At 38.7% G+C, this 21,688-nt stretch overlaps 1 protein-coding gene and 1 long non-coding RNA gene across 2 annotated transcripts in view; both read left to right on the forward strand.

Moving 5' to 3' along the window:
* Positions 1-21,688, forward strand: part of LOC117293293 (gamma-aminobutyric acid type B receptor subunit 2-like) — an 86,521-nt gene that overhangs the window by 18,871 nt on the left and 45,962 nt on the right. The window contains exons 2-6 of the mRNA XM_033775537.1: positions 1,795-1,947; positions 11,690-11,854; positions 17,199-17,300; positions 17,556-17,621; positions 18,094-18,282. Coding sequence (XP_033631428.1) covers positions 1,795-1,947; positions 11,690-11,854; positions 17,199-17,300; positions 17,556-17,621; positions 18,094-18,282 — 675 coding nt within the window. The remainder of the gene's footprint in view (positions 1-1,794; positions 1,948-11,689; positions 11,855-17,198; positions 17,301-17,555; positions 17,622-18,093; positions 18,283-21,688) is intronic.
* Positions 5,069-6,750, forward strand: LOC117293294. The gene is made up of 3 exons (XR_004519417.1): positions 5,069-5,107; positions 5,639-5,838; positions 6,445-6,750. It is a non-coding gene; the product is annotated as an uncharacterized LOC117293294 (long non-coding RNA).

Here is a 21,688-nt window from a genome sequence, read left to right on the forward strand (position 1 = left end):
TTGATGTGCTTTCAGATGCAAAATAAAAGACTCCAGGTGAAGTGTCATATTTGAGTGAGACATTACCTCTTTCACAAAAACTATCTTTTCACACGGAGCCGTTTCTCACAATGTTTTATACTACCAAGCTCTCTATTGCTCGTTACCAACTAAATTTGTATGCGACCAGTTACTTTGAATAATTAACAATTAAGTGTCCAATACATTAGGTAAATTAGAGCGTCCGTAATCTTAAAGCCATTGAACACTTTCAGTAAACAGTATTGTCCAAGGCCACACTTCGTGTATCACAACTTATATATAAAATTTTTTAAAAAAAATGTGAAAATTTAGGGTCAATCGGTCATCGGAGTCGGGAGAAAATAACCGGAAAACCCACCCTTGTTTCCGCACGTTTCGCCAAGTCATAACATGTGTTTAAATCAAATTCGTAAATCTCGATATCGAGAATTGATATTATTTTAATATTTTCTAAACAAAGTAAAGCATTTCATGGAATAATATTTGAATAGAAGTCTTTCACCATTACCTTCTGTACACCGTGTAAATTATTTGTAAATCTGTGAACTTTAAATAATTTTCCTGTTCCGAAAGTGTCCAACGGCTTTAAATCGAGCTGTGACTGGAAACTACACCGGACAGTGGAAGAGAGTGTAAATTGAAGAGTAAACCATTCGAATAGCCGCGGTACTTAATTGAGCTTGCAGTGGAACCAACGCTGTCAATTTCAATTTACGGCTTGACACGCAAAATAAATTAAAGGCCAGATTGTCACTGTGTCCGTATGGGTTAAAAGCTTCTCTGGATTCAAGAAAAGAACAATCATAAACAGTGACCCATCAACAAGTCTAATTAATGTACTCGAAAGTCTGAGGAACAATGCGGTCGAAATATGTTTCTCGGATTGGGTATTTCAATTACGAATAAATTTTTATGTGTGGACTAATCCTGTCCAGGTTTTCGGCGATATATTACGAACAAATTTTCACGAACAAATTTTCATGTGTGGACTAACCCTGTCCAGGTTTTCGGCGATATATTAAAGATACTTGTTAAATTTATCTATTAGCATTAAAACAACCGAAAGGTTGCAAAAACCAAAAAAGACTTCGTTCCCTTTAAAGGCAGTGGACACTATTGGTAATTACTCAAAATAATTATTAGCATAAAACCTTGCTTGGTGACAAATAATGGGGAGAGGTTGGTGGTATAAAACATTGTGAGAAACAGCTCCCTCTGAAGTGCCATAGTTTTGGAGAAAGAAGTAATTTTCCACGAATTTGATTTCGAGACCTCAAGTTTAGAACTTGAGGTCTCGAAATCAACCATCTAAACGCACACAACTTCGTGTGACAAGGGTGTTTTCTTCTTTCATTATTATCTCGCAACTTTGATGACCGATTGAGCTCAAATTTTCACAGGTTTGTTATTTTATGCATATGTTGAGATACACCAACTGTGAAGGCTAGTCTTTGACAATTACCAATAGTGTCCACTGCCTTTAATTTAACGATTCCATAAAAGGTTTTTATGATCATTGATGGCATGATACATCAAACCCCCTTAGAGCTAAATAAATATATATTGCTGCTCAACGGTTTTGTGCCAAGCAGAACTGAGCAGGATACCAGTCGCAACTTGAACAAGTGGCAAGGTAGTTTGGCTGGTAAACCTTACTTTGGTAAGCAAGCACCTCCATGAAATTGGGGCGTGGCTCTTTAACCCCCCCCCCTACACCATCCTCCCAATATGCAATACATAGATGTTACAGTTTGAAATGTTTTTTCTCTACAGAATCAAGAGGGCTGGACCGTGAACGAGTTATTGCAGGAGTTGTTCATGAACTACTCCGAGAGGAAAAACAACGTGATCATGATGATCGGCCCACTTCGGAATGAAATCACCCAGATAGTGGCTCGTTCTACAAAGTATTGGAACCTATTGCAGGTGAGGATCGGGAACTGGTTTCATTGCTCTGCTTACCACAAACATTCTGCGCTTACGGTCATCATTGTCTTGGTTGGTTTGTACGTAAAGCGCTCGCCTCTCACCAAGGTGTTCCTGGTTCGATACCCGGCCAGGGCCATAATTGTTTTAGAGGGTGCCAAGAGGGTTTTCCCAGACCATCCGGTTTTCCTCCCTCAGGAAAAATCAAACGCTTTTGATATCTGGCTGTGCTCAGTGGTCATAATGGGTTGATGTGGCTGGCAGCCAGAGGCGCCCTTGCATGCCTGCTTCTCGTACACGTTGTAGCCGCATCCTTCGCAATTCAGCTCTTAAAGGCACCTGGAAAGTTTTTTTTTCCTTCAAACATTAGAGTATATGTTCATGAACAATAAAATAGTTTTTTGAGTAATTGTTTTTGACGATTTATATGTTTAACAAATTAAATAAAGTTGTGTGGGGGTTGACTCCGCCTACCCCTTTTGTGACGTCAATATCGAACACACGTACGTGCAAGTACATTCAAGTCCTGGACGTGAGTTTGTACGTGAGAAAACGTTTTTTTCTTGCATTTTTTTCCGGCAATGTCAACCAGGTGTATTGCTGCTGGATGCAGCAAAACAACTAAAGATGGTGTCAGTTTGCCAAGTTGTCCGGTCCGACGTCTTTTCCAGCGCTGTGCGGCAAACACTTCAAGCCGTCGTGCTTCGAGAATCCGGAATACACTACACATTTTGACATGAAGAGAAAGTTCTTTTCTAAAACATGACGCCATCCCAATAATTTGTCCAGCTAGTGGGGAAGTCGAAGAAGGTACCTGAAAGACGTAACGAACCTAAAGGAGCATTTGCCTAACGTGACAAAAATCAGGTATTGTTTCAACTTTGAGGGCATGTTTTTAGCTTGCGCCAAGCGTCACTATGCTGTGTTGCGCGGCATGCGATTCATCGCGCCTAGATTGACGTCACGAACAGCGCCCTCTCGGGTCGGGCTTTTTTTCCATTGTAAATAACATGGAAACTAATTTATGTAAACCTTAGTTAGTTGTTTATTCATATTCCACTCATCAAAACACATATTTTAGTGACAAAAGCTTTATTTTGACAAAATACCACTTCCAGGTGACTTTAACTGTGAGTAAGGATGATAAGCCTCCTAAATTGTTATAAAAAAAAATACTCTTCTTGTATATCAGGGCTAAATTGCATAGTCTGCTTATCACAGAACTCTGTGCTTCGGTTACCATTCTTTGCTTTCAGGGTATCTGATTTGTCCATTGTTGATAAACAGACCGTGCTGCATAGTTGGCATGATCGGCCGCATGTTATTTAAGCTTTCGATCGTGTTAACGTAAAGTTTTATCAAAATTCAACATTTTCTGCAAACTTTCAAACAAATCGAATGACTCGCAAGGTTGGTTGTTTTGTTTCCAACAAACTCAACACTAATTCTGAGTATGTGTTTGTTATTGTTACGAACTGTAGCTATCCTTGTCGTTTTTTTTTTTCTTGTTTTTTTTTCTTCAAACCTCGGTTAGCAAAAACCAAAGCTGTGACGTTGCAATAGAAGAGTTTATAGCTGCGCTAGTGTGCAAGCGAAGTATGAATTACAACGTTGAGTAGGATACGCACGCCGTGTACAAGCAAAGTTCCCTGCTATTACCTGAAAAATATGTTAGACATAATGCAGAGTTCCCTTCTCCAGTAAGCGTCTATTCTTTGCTAACGGTAAACAGAGCCATACATTTTGACCCTGCACTACACAACGATAATTGGTAGCAATCGATCACACTGTGCAGCATTATTATTGATAACCACGTGTTACATACATCACTTACAAAAACGCGCGATCCATTGCCCGTATCTCTTGGGAGCAAACGGCTCAAATACAAGATTCAAGAGCCAAGATTCATCTATTGACCAATTTACCAATGAATCAATCTTGATTGTCAAGGGAACCAGACACAACCAAATCCCGTCCCACGATGAGGGTTACTTAATGTATGATTTCCTGCTTATTTTTAAAGACACTGGAGACTTTTGGTTATTGTCAAAGACCAGTTTTCTCACTTGGTGCATCCCAACATATTATGCATAAAATAACAGGCCTGTGAAAATTTGAACGCCATTGGTCGTCGAAGTTGCAAGAGAATAATGTAAGAAAAAACACCCAATTGTCACACGATATTGTGTGCTTGATTTCGAGACCTCAAAATCAAATTCTGTGGTCTCGAAATCAAGTTCAAATATTTAAGTGGAACATTTACTTCTTTCTCGAAAACTACGTTACTTCAGAGGGAGCCAATCCTCACAAATGTTTTATACTATCAACAGCTCTCCAATGCTCGATACCAAGTAAGGTTTTGTATGCTAACAGTTATTACCAGTAGTGTACTGTGCATTTTAGAGAGTGCACTGATAGAGTACACCTAGAGTTGAATTAAAATGTCTCTAGGTGAGGTTTGCGGTATCACAATGTGAAACTCTCATTTGAGTAGTATTGGCTCTGTAAAAAAAAATCCGGAACAACAAAACAATAACAATAACAACAACAACAAACAAAAACGGGAAACTGGAACATGTTTTGCCTTAATCTTATTGCCAGTTCCCAAAAGGTTATTCGTTCAAAACGCATTAACTTTATTGTATTGTGTGAGCCTTTGTCATGTATCTGGTTACCAATTTCAACTGTAAGCTTATAGATTTTTGTTTTACTTAGTAACGAGTTAAAGGAACACGTTGCCTTCAGATTTCACGAAATTTCACGTTTGAGGGTGTTCCTTATACTTATTAAGAGTTGTTCTTGCAATAAAACACATTTAATGTGTTGTAATTAGTGAATGGTAATTAAACAAAAAAACACTGACCTCTGACCCTGAAACATGTCCCGCGAAATATATACGTTTTTCAAGCCGTCAAAAGGATCGTCCGTTTATGCGCGATGAACAGCAGTTAGGCTGGCGCCGTAGCCAATGGCCTGGTAAACCTACCAGAAGAACACGAGGTAACATACCGTTCTCTACCTCGCGACGTTGTGTGAAATGTAAACACACCATTTTGCTGTCAAAATGGATCGCCGAAAAACACAGATTCAGCTCATTGCTCTACGCAGAGATGATTGAAGACACGTCCAAAAAGAAGGAACGGACACCTCGCCAATCAGGGTAAGAATAATGTAGTGGGACATGGACTAGCCGACGAGAGAGAGAGAACGGACCGTGATTGCTTATACCCAAATGCAATGTTAGTTATTATTAATTGTGGCTAGACACGTAAATTCACAGCCATGACAGCCGCAGCACTGAGTTGTGAGAGTACGTACATCATGTACTTTGACTAGTGTACGTGTAATTTTGTAGATCTAGTCACTCGGTGCATAGATGGGGGTGGGGATTTGAATCGAGTTGGCATAATTTACCCTAATTTACTTTGATGCTACAATTAAAAGAGTCGTTTATCTGGCTGGGAAGGGGAGGGCTTTTGTTAAAATTGTAGAAGTACATTTTAAAAATAGTACAGATTTATTAAATGTTTTTTGTATGTTTTTAACAGTTTATCCAAAATATTGTACCCAAGTCAACTCGTACCCAAGTCAACCCGAATTCTTTCAAAGAAGTGTGACCTTTCAAACAATAAAAAATAAAATTGTCGAGAACTAATAAGTTATATCAATGGTTATCAATTTCTTGTTGAAGGTACTATGTGAGCAGATGCCAGGACTTGACGTAAACATCTTGGAGACCTCATCAAACCCGGCACCTCCGAGTCCACATCATCCACCTCCGCAAAGCACTTGCCAAGCTGGTGTGTTTGTACCAACTGTAGGGAGATGCCAACACAACAGAAGAGGTCATGCTGCAAACAAAGGCCGGATGAATGCTTCTCAAACTTGGCAGTAAGAGACTGATTATTTCATAATGTCAATGGCATGTGCATGTATAACAATTATACACATGTACTGTCAAAGCAGTCCAGTTTTGTTACATGATATTTTGATCTTCCCCCCCCCCCCAAAAAAAAAGGAAACAAAGTAAATGTGTTAACAAACATTTAATAAGGAAACACAAATTTAATCTTTCATTCATTGTAGTTACTTCCTTCTTCGCCAACGTTGCATTACCAAAAAACTTCACACTGAACAGCCACATCCCAAACTTTAATAACATCATGTCTTTGACCAGCAGCCGATTTCACAAAACTTTACGCAACTGCGTAATAATAATAATAATAATAAGACTTGTAATGCGCACATATCCACCCTGCTGGGTAAGTCCAGTTGTGCAACGTTTATGGAGCAACTTGCGCCATTAACATTGCGCAAGTGGACTCACGCAGTTCAAAAAGTTTCGTGAAATCGGCTGCAGGGAGGTAGTATTTGCAAAAATGTCACTTTAATGAATCAACATCAAGTGCATGGGTTTTATATTCCATATACATGTACAAATAACCAATTTGTATTTTGTTAATTGTTTCAAAAATGTTTGTGTTTATATTTGAAAAGATCTTGAGGCACCTTGTTGTGGACCACCACTAGAGTTGGCACGACATCATCGGAATGACATGTACACCAGGGGAGCATGATGTGCACAACAAATGACTTTGCCACCCAGCCAGCCTTCACAAACAACATGTGTTGTGTCAGAATGGTACTGGAAATAGAGTAACACTACCTGGTTACTGTGTTTGTTAAATCAGGGATATATTTCCAGATAGTTTCAACTTTCATGTACACATGATTTATGCAAAACAGGTTTAACAAATGGCAATATTTCCTGTTGTCAACAAGTAGATTCTTATTCCTAAATTAACACATTTTTTTTTTGCACATTACTTACGTCAACAAATCATTGAATGTGATGTGAGCAGAGTTTGTTTTCATCACAACGACATATGATTAAGTTTAATTTGAAGTACATGGCCAATTGTTTATACAAACATCATATTTATTGTATTATTTATTTGAGATTTCGATATTTTGTAACAAAAAACACACTAGAACAACAAAATGCAAAAACATAAACAATCTGTATTCAAATAAATTTATCTGAAATATCTTTATTCTATATTCATAAAGAGACATAGATCATAGATGCAACAAGTTTGATAAACACGGTGCCATTTAAATTTTTTAACCTTAACCCTTGCAAGTATATTTTGAATTTCAAACCACATGCCTGTTATGAAATGCATGGTCAGAATGATGTTTTAGAACTAGTCATATTGTTGACTAGCAGACCATGTTAGTTCGAATAAGTAAAAGTTTTAAAGGAAAACCACCCAATTTCAAGTCATACTTGTGTTGATCATTCTATTCTACTTTTAAAACATCCTTTCTAACCATATGCATTTTACAACCAAATCACTCGATCTAAGGCATTGGTCTCTCTAAAGGGACTTTATACCTTAGATATTGGTCATTACTAATTTGTGATCATAAAACTCACTTGATAAAGTCTACATGATGAGAGGCATGTCAAAGGACTTGTTTCTATACTGCAATGGTGTTTGTCTTTCACTGTTTCTTGCAGCTTTTATTGCCAAATTTAGCCCAAATTGTCACAGGTTTATTATTTTATGCATAAATATTGAGGAGATACACCAACTTATTACTAAGGATACTGCATGGGACTATAGTGTTCTTTGACAAAGGACAAATTTAATTAATGTTTGCAAATACATTGTGTACTGCTGTGAATTGTAAAAACATGTCTCAATAAATTGTCCATATTGTTTTATAAAGTTCCTATAAATTTGTGACAAAGATGCTCTTTGATTACATACAAACTCTAGAACTTGCCAATAATGCTAATAGTGCACTGACCTTATGTCTTATGCACACCTGTACAGACAATTTTGTAGCCAAAATGTGGAAAGTTACATGGAAATTAAATTTAAGAAGTGGAAAATCTGGATTTGTGTTTTGCTACAAGTTCTTCTGTTGGTAGTAGTGGTGGTGGTATTGGGGGGGGGGGGGGGATGGCGGCTGTGGGTAGAAGCCAACCTTGCACCATTAGTGGTAAGCCTGGGCGACTAGTGTCGGACTCCAACTATTGAATCCTTAGTCGAGTCGCGACTATTGTTTTCAACTATTTGGTTAAACGTGCTACAAAAATAGTCAAGACTATTTCAAAAATAGTTGTGTCTACCTGTTTGGTGAACCAATTTAGTCGCTCATGACTATTCATGACAACATAATTTACTTACAGAACACAGTCGGACATCAGTGACACAAATCTTCAATCTTTTCCGCTTGCGGCACACATTGCCACAGTGCATCTTGATAATTAAGAATTTGTCGCGACTAGTGTTGTAGTCGCAACTATTGGATGGAGGTGCGACTAGTCGATTAGTAATTTTCACTGGTCGCCCAGGCCTAATTGGCAGGTATTGGAGATTTCCTGTCCTGCGAAGAAGCTGGTTGTCATCTAAACGTGCTTGGCTAACTTCTTTGATGTACGTGTACTCTTTCTTGTCCATACCGGCTTCAATAATCACATCACCACCCAACTTTCACTGTGACCTGGGAATCAAGTGATACAAAAATGTTACAAAATAATAAAACTTTTCCCCGTTTCTGATTTTGTTTTGTAATTTTTGAAAAGAGTTCTTCTAGACTATGGCCCTTTTCGAAACCACGGCTTTGGCTTTGGATTCAGCTCGGGCTAGCTTGGCCCCGCAGATGTTTGGACAATACTGAGCGTGCTTTGCGTAGGGATTCAGACAAGAGGACGGAGTCTGAAGCCGAATCCAAAGCCGAAGCCGTGGTTTTGAAAAGGGCCTATGGAAGCTTCATTTTTGTGGACAAGAAGTATTACTTTATTTTAGCTTTCCTTGCCAACTACCATTTGCAGTATGTGCTCCCTGTTCAGATGTATCGCACAGTAAATGTGCTGTCAAATGATTCTGAGCAATGAAACAGGAGCTACCTCAAGTAGTACCGTCCAAGACCAAGGTCAAGGAATTACATCCCCATAATAGAAATAAACATTATTTTATAAAATAATGAATGTAATAGGCCTACCCCGAAAGGATCATGTTGGCAAATAAGACAAGTGACATCTAGACAAGTGACATCTATCCTATGGCAATGGACTAGTATTAGTAATAGACACCACTGTTCTGTTGCCCTGTGACTCTACGTGTACATGCAAACAGCATAGAGAAAGGACAGAGAAGTAAAAGTCCCTATAATTTAAAAACGAACTGTGGGGTATATATGACTCGCAATTGCATACTTACGGTAAACACGGTAAACGCCTCTGACATGTCTGAGCAGATGTTTTATTGAGAGGATGAATTCTCTAGCTGTAGTTTTGGTGTGGGAGGTCATGACACGTCCATTTTCAACTCCACTCGCTAGTTAGTATTAAATAATCTCGTCTTTTTGCTGCAAAGGCCCGAGGCAAAAAGAGACACACGACTACAGAATCACATGCACTATTAGTATTAGTAATACGGGTACCAGACATTCTTTCGTGTACAAAGTGTTTGCATTAATACTAGACTGGCCCCGCTAAAATCCTACATCGTACGAGCAAGAACGGGGAGTTCACTGCGTCTGGGGAGGTCTGGCCGCGGGGGATGATGGCCCGCTGGACGGCAGCCGCTCGGCCCCGGGACGTGGGCTGAACTTGCTGCTTAGATAGTTTAATAAAAAGTTAATTCAACGTAGGCCCTTTTATTTTTGTTCATGAACTGTTTTTTGTTGTTGGAGTAACCATGGAGGAAGAGATAGAAACAAATGGGGTTCGTTAAATTGTTAATAATTGCTCAGTCGTATAGTTCAACGGCTGCGACTGGAAATAAGACTAGTGAATTTGGCGGCCATCCAATATGGGAGTCAAAATCTTGACTCCCATAAATGGCGGAGCGTTTTGTTTCGAGAAAGTTAGCAAAAGCGAAGCATTTCTAAGGCATGTTTGTGTAGATCATTATATTCTACATTCTTGGAAAGGAACGTTTCTTCGGGCTCACCCCTCCAAAATTAAACTCAGGAAAAAGAGAGAAAACGGAATGAACAAAATGTATAACAAAACAGATAGGCCACGGGGCACCTTTTAAAATTTGAATGTCAATGAAACAAGACCTTGCCCCCCTAAGGAAGTATAAAACATAACATTTCATAAAGAAACTCGTACTAAACAGAAGGAGAAATAGACGCCAGTGTGACGTGTGGGATGATGTAAACCTGTTGATGTGAACGTTGCAAGATTTCATGAAATTGTATCCAAAATGACTGTTTTTCGCTGTCTTTCGTTTTCTCCCAAGTGTAAAACCCTGGGGAGTCAAAGTCCCTGATACCCTAGAATGGACCGTACCAAATATCTAAGAGGGGAGTCAGATCCCAGCGCTGTGTATTACTATTGTTTTCGAGCGGTTGAAACACATTTTCACTCGAGCCTTGTGCACAAAATGGTAAAGACATACAGCACATTGTACAGATTTACACAATAATTAAATGATGAACTGGAGCCATGTGCTCTTTTTCAGACTTCCAGGTGTTTTATCTAGCTAGCGAAATTTCGGTTGAGAATAAACAAAACTCTGTTAATTATCTGGTTTTTCCTCAGGCAAAACAGAAGTTTTTATAGATTGTTTTGGAAACGAATTGCAAAACTTCCACAGCTGTTCCAGTTTTAAAAATGATATATTACTGTAAATAAAACTTACTTCTCGGGCACTTGTTGCATTGTATTTGTTGAGGTCAAATAAATATTATAATAATAATACACAATCGCTTTATCGTGGTTTATGCAGCATCTGGCGCGAAAACATGGCCCAATGCCATGGCTCTGTCAACCAAAAGCAAAGAATCGGCGCTTACAGATGAAGTGAATTCATCGCTAATGACAAGCGACAATTTTCGCCAGACAACTGGGCCAAAATGTTATGCATGTCAGCTGTGTATTGTTCGTGACACATTCATGCGATATTCACATACATCGTTTTTATGGTTATTTGTTAATATAGGGCAAAACTGTTTCAAAGGCTTGGTGGTCTATAGTGGTAAGACGTTAGCTCTAGAATGTCAAGGGTTAGGGGTTCGTATCCAAGACGAGTAATATACATTTGTTTCTTTGAGACAATGCTTGCCACACATCAATTTGACTGACTGTTTATTCCAAATTCGTTAACGTACGCCAATAAACCCGAAGAAGCGTACATGTAACAACGGTGATGTATATTAAATTTTGTTAAACCTTAAATCATTTAAAATTAACACTTACAAGCCGACGTGTTTGCATGGTAGTCGCGTGGAAACATTGGCTAATAAGTACTCATTAACTTTTAAAAAATGTTTACTTACTTTCAGCTCATTGAACTATGATATTTTGAAAATAATTAAATGAATTATCTTAAGCAAAACAAAGAACTAAAGGGTTCTAGAGAAAAATCGTTTAGAATCTATACATTAATTCAGTAAGCATATGTTATTGATATGTACACAAAACTACACAAAAAATACAAACAACCTAAAACACATAAAGCAGTTTAAATAACAATTGTTTAGTAATTGCGGTGTCTCGTGGCTATTTGTCTTTTTCTCTCAATACTTAAACCCTGTTGAACAAGCGGAAGAGTCTACACATTGAAGTGTCGTTTAAAGCTATTATTAGTAATGTCTAACAATGAGTTGTTATAACGGTCAGTGTCTTCAGACTATAGAAATGTTGTTATATTAGTGGCTGCACACTATAACACTATATTAATGTTTATCTTCTCGCTTCATGTACCTGTCGCTACAGATTTCCTACGGTTCCCATTCCCCTGAGCTTGCTGATAGACAAACGTATCCATTACTCTACCGGACCATCATGTCATCCACGGGTTACAACGATCCAAGACTTCTCATGATACGCCAGTGGGGCTGGAAACGCGTGGCTACCCTTGGCCGAACCGATCTAACCATGGTGAGAGTTACCCTCATAGATTAAACATAATACAAAGTTATACGCTGCAAAAACTGAAGTTTCAAAATTGACATTGTCACATTTTTATAGATACCCGAGAGGGAATCAAAATTACATCGTGTTAAAATAACACGAATTCTGTTGGCAGAACATGTTGGTGTTATTTTAACACCTTTTTAGTAAATCGTGATTTTTACTGGTTTCGATATCTATTTTTTGTTTAGTGTGAAAACCGCCTGTGGTGTCAATTTTAACCCCAGTTTTTGCATTGTCTAAGATACATTTTGAGAGAAATGATGACGTCCCATTATCTGTCTATGGTGTCTGCATTTTCAATGCAGTGTTACGTTGGTACCAAGTGTGAGAGTGGTTGACAAATAATATGTGAACACGTGTATTCGCATCACGTAGAAAAATCAGGCAATTTGTGCATAATAAGGTACATTCGGGGTTCTTGCATATAACTATAGCATTAATGCTGTTGGGATGGAATAAAATAACTGATTATTTATTAATATATTTATTAAAACATTTGTATACAGCCTATAGAACTGCTTTTAAGTAGAAAACTGTGTTTAAGTTGTTTTTACCCGTTTATTTGTCTTTTACAAACCAAATTTCCATTTGTTGCATGTTACTGGTATTCAGCTGTTGTTTGCTTACTTGCATATCCTAAAAATCTCGTGGAAATGAGGTTGGTATTCCAGTTTTTATCAAGGCAAAAATGTCATGCTAAGCAAACTTTTGTGCTGAACAGCTCTACGATTGGGCCAAGGCAACCAAGAAGCCCAATCTGACACGGTATTTTAGCTGGTGACCATGAAGCACATCGTGTTTAATGCAGCAATGCCCATTGTTCCGATAGCATAAGCGTTCGAGGTTTTTTTTCTGATGCTGTTGGGACGGAATAAAATTACAGATTATTTATTTACATATTTATTAAAACATTTTTATATAGGATAATAGCTCAGAGGCTGTTTAACAGATGGTCCAGTTAGAAATAGATAATAAAAAACTGTTCAAACAATTACAGGCAAATAAAACAGCAAATTATACAGGGAATCGTTAGCCAGTTAACAAAAAAACTAAACAACAACTCGACAACAACAACAACAACAACAACAACAACAACAACAACAACAACAACAACAACAGTAACAACAACAACAACAACAACAACAACAACAACAACAACAACCAGTAATAGAGAGATTGGATTGATGAGAAAAACCTTCTTAAAATACACCTATAGTTTTTATTTAACACTTCTAAAAGCACAGACTTTGCTTAGTCTCTCTTTGAGACCTTGTATAGTTTTGCGTGGGTGTCTATGAGTCCAAACAAATTATTGAAACTAAAATTCAAGTGACTGCAATTGAAACAGAAGAGCCTGAATTCATCAGAGGTAATCCCAAAATCCTTACATGAATATTCTGTCCCAAACACAAAATGACCGTTTTCTGATGTACAACAAAAATAAAGAAAAGACATGAAAAAAATCATATTATTATCTACCTTTCTGCAAATATTACCGAGAAACGAAAGATCATCAATTATTCATGTAAATTATTGAAAACTAAAATTCACCCGACTGCATTTGAAACCAAAGAGCCTAAATTTGTCAGAGGTAATCCCAAAATCTCCACATGAATATTCTGTTCCAAACACAAAATAACCGTCTCCTGATGTACAAAAAAAATAAAGGAAAGACAAGTCATCATATTATTATACAAGAATCCGCAATCTGCCTTCTACAAATATTATCTAGAAACTGAAGGGTCATCAATTATTTATGTAATGCATAAATCCAATTTAATAACAGGAAAGACAAGTCATCATATTATTATACAAGAATCCGCAATCTGCCTTCTACAAATATTATCTAGAAACTGAAGGGTCATCAATTATTCATGTTATGCATAAATCCAATCAATAACACTAAGAATATTCGGAACAATTGATAAATTTGATTTTATGTTAAACCCTAACTGAATCAACGCGGCTTGCGGCTGTTAAGACGTTTGAACCCTTGAAAGTGAGGTTTTCACTTACATTTAGCGCCAAGAAAGACTTGAGATTGTTATGATTTCATAACTTGGAACTTTCCATATAGCTTTCCGCTCCACCTGTTCTAGTTTGAACAGTTTGATAAATCTGATTGTAAGTTGAGCCCTATAACTCAATCTACTTAAAGTCCGTGGTTGATACGACAAGATACACTTCAGATTGTTATTGTTGCATAAATTCGAACTTCCATCCCCACTGACAAGGTGCATTGCCAAACAGATTTCAAAGAGGCGGGAGTGGATATTTTGTTTTCCAAAAAGGATAAAGAAAAAAAACTCCCTGAAAGCTGAGAAGTTGCACCTCGACACAGCTTCTCCCCGCGCACACCTTCTCACTTCATTATATCTTACATACGGTAGGTTTGGTCAAATGAAGTCAAACGCGGCAGCCATATGGGGATAGACACCACGGGATTCACCCCGAAGACGCTACGCCATTTGCCACTCGGAAGGTTTTCGTAGTTTCTTTTTAGTCCTGCATGTTTTGCTACTTGGTGAAGTTAAGCGACAACTTTGACGGCATTAGTAGCCAACTGACACGGTGGTCGTGATCCACTTGTGAATTTAATCGCTGTTGGCTACACTTAGATGAACCCACGAGAACCGAGGAGAGGAATTTGATACAAAACATCTCTCTTCTAAAAAAGACATTCGCGAGGAGTTCGGAGATTCACCCGTAGAGAGATTTTTACTCTGTGAGAGAGTTAATCCGTTTATTGGTTTCCTGGGGTTAATGTGGTCTTTGGAATAGGGTTTGCGTCCAGCAATCCCCTGAAGAGAGAGCACATAATGGACCGTTCAATTCGATGTTTTCACCGGTTAGAGCAAAATCGTCAACATTCTCTGATAATGTTGTAAAAAGCGCATCCCTGTTAAAGGCAGTGGACACTATTGGTAATTGTCTAAGACTAGCCTTCACAGTTGGTGTATCTCAACATATGCATAAAATAACTAACCTGTGAAAATTTGAGCTCAATCGGTTATCGAACTTGCAAGATAATAATGAAAGAAAAAATACCCTTGTCACACGAAGTTGTGTGCGTTTAGATATTTGATTTCGAGACCTCAAGTTCTAAACTTGAGGTCTCGAAATCAAATTTGTGGAAAATTACTTCTTTCTCGGAAACTATGTCACTTCAGAGGGAGCTGTTTCGCACAATGTTTTATACTATCGACCTCTCCCAATTACTCGTAATCAAGAAAGGTTTTATAATAATAATTATTTTGAGTAATTACCAATAGTGTCCACTGCCTTTAAAAGTTGTTTGAAATTTTTTCACGCACAAGGAGCTCCTTGACGTTTGAATGAAGGATTGTATGTCACGCGGCGTTCATAAATCTAAAACCGCTCCGTTGGCTACGTCATACATCGTTCATCAGCACATTTTCTCGGTATGTGTTGTCCCATCTTCTCAAAAATATTAGTATACGCCTTTCTTAATATTTATGCATGAGGTACGTAACAATGCTAATCAAAAACGAGGCGAGGGGCACAGCCACTGCAAGTGATGGGGGACGTGCGCTCATAGCCTCATTTTTGGTAAGAATTATGACGTCATGCATAAATATTAAGAGAGGCGTATTTAGAAACTAATGCAAAGCGCCCTCTATATGGATGCCAGAGTATAATATTGTACATTGTTTATTCTTTTAGTTTATCCTGTAAACACAAAACACTTAATGCTAATCTTTGTTGTCAAACTCACTGAAAGTTTCCCACTAAATTACAAACAAAATAAAACAAAATGAAATACATGCTGCTTAAACCTGATCGGGTACCGCGACCGTGGGCATTTTCGAAACCTCGACTTACACTCCGGCTTCTATTCAGGCTCCGTCATCTATTTTGGAGTAGTGTACATTTTACACGGTGTCCCATCATGAAACGTAGCCCGTAGCCGAGGTTTTGGAAAATGCCCCTAATGCAAATAACCATTACGCCTTAGCGCCAATGAACCAGTCTGACATCCAGACGTATACTATTGAAGATTAACCAAGGAAACGCTGATCTCCCGTCTGTGTTGTCTCCGCGTTGTACTTAGGCCGTGTCCGAAACGGCGACTTCGGCTACAGCTACGGCTAGATCGCGCACGTCTGCCTATTCTTCAACACTGGTAGACGCGCTGATCTAGACGTAGCTGCAGCCGAAGTCGTCGTTTCGGACACGGCCTTACGCTTGATATCCTCACTGTTTGACAACCGTCCATAACTCTCGAGATCGCGTGCTTAGAACTCCAACACGGATGTACGCGGCTTCTTGATAAAGCAGCCAGGCATGAGGAAAGTGCAATACCCGAGAGGAAATCTGCATGTTTAAATAAAGACACGTGCTTTGCATGGTTGTTACACAGTCACAGTGCGTGCATGCACGGTTTGACTTCCTTTAAAGGAATAAAATGCTTCGTCAGTAGTGCACGCTAATTCCATAACCATTCTTATATAACAAGGCATTTATAATATGGCGTTATACCAAAAAAACAGTGCCTCACAATCAACAGAAATTCAAAACACACACACACACGAAAAATTGTATTAAAAGCATATTCTATCGGTTTGTTTTGGGCTTGGTGTCACTCGTTTAAAATCATAATCATCATCGTCTTTCATTTTAATCATAACCCGTAACCACAGGGTCTTTTTGGGGCCACCATTGATGAGTTCCAACCAATCTTTCTCCATATCTCTTGGTTTCTTTAATGCCCCTTTGTGAGTAGGTATACACATTCAAACCGGGGACTTATAACAAGGACAATATAGGGTCCACGGAGTAGGAAAAGGTATTCAATACATATGAGAGCTGTTGCCAAACAGTTTGAGTATAAACAAAAGAGCGACAGCGGTCCATGGTTGCAGCATATACAAGCTTGTGTGAGTTGGCAAACTCTACTCCCTTCCACTCTTTTCGTGTTGTCTCCACATATCTTCCTCTGTCTTTTCGCCTCCCTTTCACTGCGCTTTACAATGTGGGTACGAGCCCAAATGAGCCGGAACATAACCATATTTTACTACTTCAGTTTGTGCTCTTCGTGTATAATTGTGGTTTTTTTTTATGCAGTACGTGTGATTTTATATCCACTACCTTGTGGAGAAAATAGAAAAGGTTACACAAAGGGTCTCCATAGGGGAATTTTAATGACTGAGTGCCCCACAAGGAAACCTGTAACAATATGTACAAAGGAAATAACGAAAATGTACCCACAAGGGTACAAAGAATAGGTGTCCTAGCTGTGTTGTGAATGGTATCAAGCTAAGTGTTTGTCTACATTTGTCTTTACCAGGCTATGGAGGACATGCAAACAAAGCTCATCAATAACAGCATTGAGATAATCGCTAAGGAGACGTACGATGATGACTTGGTGCAGCCTTTCAAGTTTTTCAAGGTAAGCTTTAAAGACACTGGACACCTCCGGTAATGTCAAAGACCAGCCTTCATACTTGGTGTATCTCAAGATATGTATACAACAAAATGTGAACATTTGCTTTCGAAACTGCACGAAAAATGGGGAAGACCCCTGCCGCCCCTCTCTACTACGTGGACATTTTCAATTTTACTTGTCCCATATTTTTACTGTTTTTAATGGTTTCTTGGGGTTTTCCCCTTTGTATTTACCAAGGAATTTTTGATTTCTGTACAGGAAAAAGAAGTCAGAATCATCGTTGGGAACTTTTACGAAAATCACGCTAAGTTTGTGTTCTGTGAGGTGAGTTATTGAAGATCCCGTTTCTACCATCTTCCTCCACTTAGTCGCAAACCAGCCTGCTTAAATTAAAATGTTTGTCATGTTGTTTACTTCATTGCAGCGTGGGGAACCTAGTTCATTTTAAATCTATGCCACATATCTATCTTTTCTTGGACCCGTTAAAATGTCTTGGTACTTTTTAAAGGGAAACAAAACACAAGCAGGCAATATTTTTAAGGAAAGCCTTTTATAGCATCACTATCTTCAAACTGTGTATACTGTTAATCTGTGGACATTTTGTTGGTGTTAAAAAAAGTACATCAATCCTTTAAAGTTTGCCACCTTTTCAAGCAGCCTTGAGTTACCAATATGAGATTCCATTACTAAACATGATGCTCGCCTCATTAATGTGTATTAGCTCCAGTCGATCGACATTGGGCAAAGATAATGTACTGTATTCGGATAAAAAAATATTCTTTGATTTTTGCTGTAGGCATACCGTGCAGGATTATACGGCCCAAAATATGTGTGGATGATATTTGGACATTACCATGCCAATTGGTGGCTGTCCGGGGATCTAAACGGATGCACCCCCGAGGAGATGTCGGCTGCCGTGGAAGGCGCTGTCTCGGTCGGCTTCCAGACGCTCAGTAAGAAGAACGTCGAAACCGTCGGCAAAATTGTAAGTTATATATTTTCTTATTTGTTTCAAAAACCCCTTATTAAGACCAGAAGGGAACACCAGGGTGTGCCTGCTCGATGGTGAGAATTGGACCGGAGCCATCACATTGGGCAAAACGGTGATGAGGTCAATTGAAATGCGTAGGACCGTTTATATAGTAATTAGTCAATCATGTACACTGGGCCATTAACGATTACATTTGGTTGTGTGACGTCAGGCTTGTGCCAGAGCCCAAGATTGTGCAAGATTCCACATAAACTGGTGTATAATGCCTTCCGAAACTAACAACAAAGTTAATGCGAAGTCAGATAGAATACAAACACATGAAAAGTTTCCATAACGCACTTCATAACAGCTGAATAATGAGATATATCAGTGTTAAGTCTGGTAGACAAAAAAGGGAAGGTAGTGGTAGCACTTATAGACACTGGACACCTTTGGTAATTGTCTAAGACCAGTCTTCTCACATAGTGTATTTTAACAAATGCACAAAATAACAAACCTGTAAAAGTTTGAGCTCACTTGGTCGTCGAAGTTGCGAGATAAGAATGAAAGAAAAAACACCCTTGTCTCACGAGGTTGTGTGCTTTCAGATGCTTGATTTCGAGACCTCAAATTCTAAATCTGAGGTCTCGAAATCATAATAGTGGAAAATTACTTCTTTCTCGAAAACTACGAAAACTTGTTCTATACAATCAACAGCTCCTCATTGCTTGTTACCAAGTTAGTGTTTATGCTGATAATTATTTTGAGTAATTATCAAAAGTATCCACTGCCTTTCAGGACTAACTTACAATAGCACAAAAATGCATCAGTTTTCGTAGCAACACCTGTTTCATCAGTGCTACGACGGCTTATGTAGTTTTAATGGAATTAGTTAGTATTTGAGTGTTAATACAAACCTCCCTGTAACAGGTGAAGTAAAGTAAGATTTGCGACTCCAATCTTAGTGGTTGGCAAAGACACCAAGTACATCAATCTTTCTACATGAGTTTGTGACCATTCTAAAAATTAAACACGTGGTTTAACAACTCAATATGTGGATTAGTACGCTCTGACTGTCTCCAAGGAAAATGCGCAGTCGAGTCAAACACAAAATAACAGAACTCTTCTTAAAACAGCCTACTTATCGTGATTTCGAGAGTCCAATTTCCGAAGCGTGTTCATAAGAATTTCCAGCTGACTCATCTGTGCTTTTGCGAAACAACCAATAACCATTCCGTATTAACTTATCCCCCCATAAGGAAAGCATCTGATGGAACAAAGTCAACCTGATTTGCGACATGTGTTTACCCAGCAGTGTTTCTTTTAGGTCACCACCAAAGGTATCAAATGTAGTTACCTCATATGCACTAAAATGAACAAGGAGGTTAAAGAGTGTTGACAAACTATAATAGTTGTTGTACATGTGCGTTTTAACTAAAGTGTTTGTTTACAAGAATAGGTGAACCTTTTTTTTAGTGGTGTATACTATAGTTATGAACAACTGATTCAAAACCAATAATAAAATGATAATAAAATACAATATAAACCATCGGCTATAGCAAAGGAATATAACAAATATTTTTTGTGAAATGAATGATTTAGTGAATTATATCTCGCGTGACTTGGTGACTTTTACATCATTTACAAAACAACCTCTGTGAAATAAAAGAAACTTCACGACTCGACTCCTCGTCTTTTCCCTACCCACGTGAGGCAAATTCGATTTGGAATGTCTGCAAGAAGCGCTAATTGGCCTCGAAAACATGTTCTGGCTTGTGGACTCAGCGGCCTCTAAGAAAAGTCTCTATGCGCCGCAAGAGTTTGTCTTTTCTTTTTCGTTTGATTTAATAAACAAAATGACTTTTTAGTCCTAGGGGAAGTGGCAAATCTGCACAATGACTTTTAATCTTGAATGTATCTTCGTCTTTTTCTTACTCTTGTGCGGTCTGCACGTTAAGACCTTGGCCTATCCCACAAATCCAGAGCCAAACCGAATTAGCGAAAATATCCCTTGAATTGTTAATGTAATTGGTGTCTGCCGTGTTTAGTATGGATGAGGCAAATCGTAAAGTTAGTCTTTTGTAGAGCTTAAGTGAAGGTTTGATAACCTTGGTGGCTAAGGAAATCGAGCTCACTGCGGCTATATTATGTTGTTCGGATAAAATGATAGAGAGTGTGGTAAATATGCACTAGATACTTAACTTACTATACTTCACTGTTCTAATGATTCTGATTTTATCCACCACTCACAGGAACTTAACAAACACCTTGTTTCCAGGGGTCATAGCTCTCTAGCAGTCCATCGAGCTATCCAGAAAGTCAAGGCTCGTTCTAGGGAGTCAGTACTTTCCAAAGGACCCAAGAAACAACAGAGTCCTACGGGGAAAGTTCCCTTTGTCACTTTCCACCCCTCACTTCCTCCCATTCGTAAAATAACCAGTTTTATATAACACCCAAGCAGATCCTTGCCATTTGATTGGAAGATTGTCCGTCACGTGATAGCAAACAAAAGTACCATTGCACGCTGAGTCACTCGCCGTGCTTTTTCGTTCCATCCGAAAAGTACCATTGCACGCTGGCACGCTGCCAGCGTGCAATGGTACTTTTCGGATGGAACAAAAAAGCTGAGTAAAAACATCACTGCGTGCGCGTGTCTTTGGTAACGCAGCAGGTGTTACTGCAAGAAGGCATAGTAAAATTACTAGCATTCGGCTTCTACAGTTGAAATTGTTTGTTTTGAAAGTTGTTTCTTTCAATCAAAATGACAAAGTTCTACTTGGATGTTATATAAAACTTGGATGTTATATAAAACAAATATATAAAACAAATAATGATTCGTTGAAAGCTGGAATGTTCCATTCAACTCGGCTCCGCCTCGTTGAATAGAACATTCCATCTTTCAACTCATGAACATATTCGCACCATTGCACTCATAAACATTCATTATGTGTATACTAACCATCATATTCTTCACACATCCGATCGACTTAAACGTGCTGTGCAGGAAGAACCCATTTATAGTTGCCTACAGACGCCCACCAAGTCTCAGGGATCTCATTGTCAGAGCAGAAGTCCCTCCCATTAATGATGACGTTAATCCCCTTCTACCGCAGGGAACTTTTAGGTGTTCCAACATCTCCAAATGCATCGTCTGTAGACAACACGATCAGAGTTGTCCTAGATAAAGACTGACCAACCTAAATTGTTCGTAACAGCGAAATAAGCCCGCGAAACAGATATAATATGTCCCAGTTACTCCAGTGTCCGAGCTAAACACCGATCCGTCATAACTATTCATTTGGCAAATAAGGCCGCAAAACAGAGAGTTGTCCTGGCTACTTCATGTCCAAGTTACACCTATCCTGCCAAATTGTTACAAATGGGAAACGACCACGGCCGCAAAACAGAGAGTTGTCCCAGT

This window comes from Asterias rubens, chromosome 8 (assembly GCF_902459465.1).
Source record: "Asterias rubens chromosome 8, eAstRub1.3, whole genome shotgun sequence".
In the NCBI taxonomy this organism is placed as follows: domain Eukaryota; kingdom Metazoa; phylum Echinodermata; class Asteroidea; order Forcipulatida; family Asteriidae; genus Asterias; species Asterias rubens.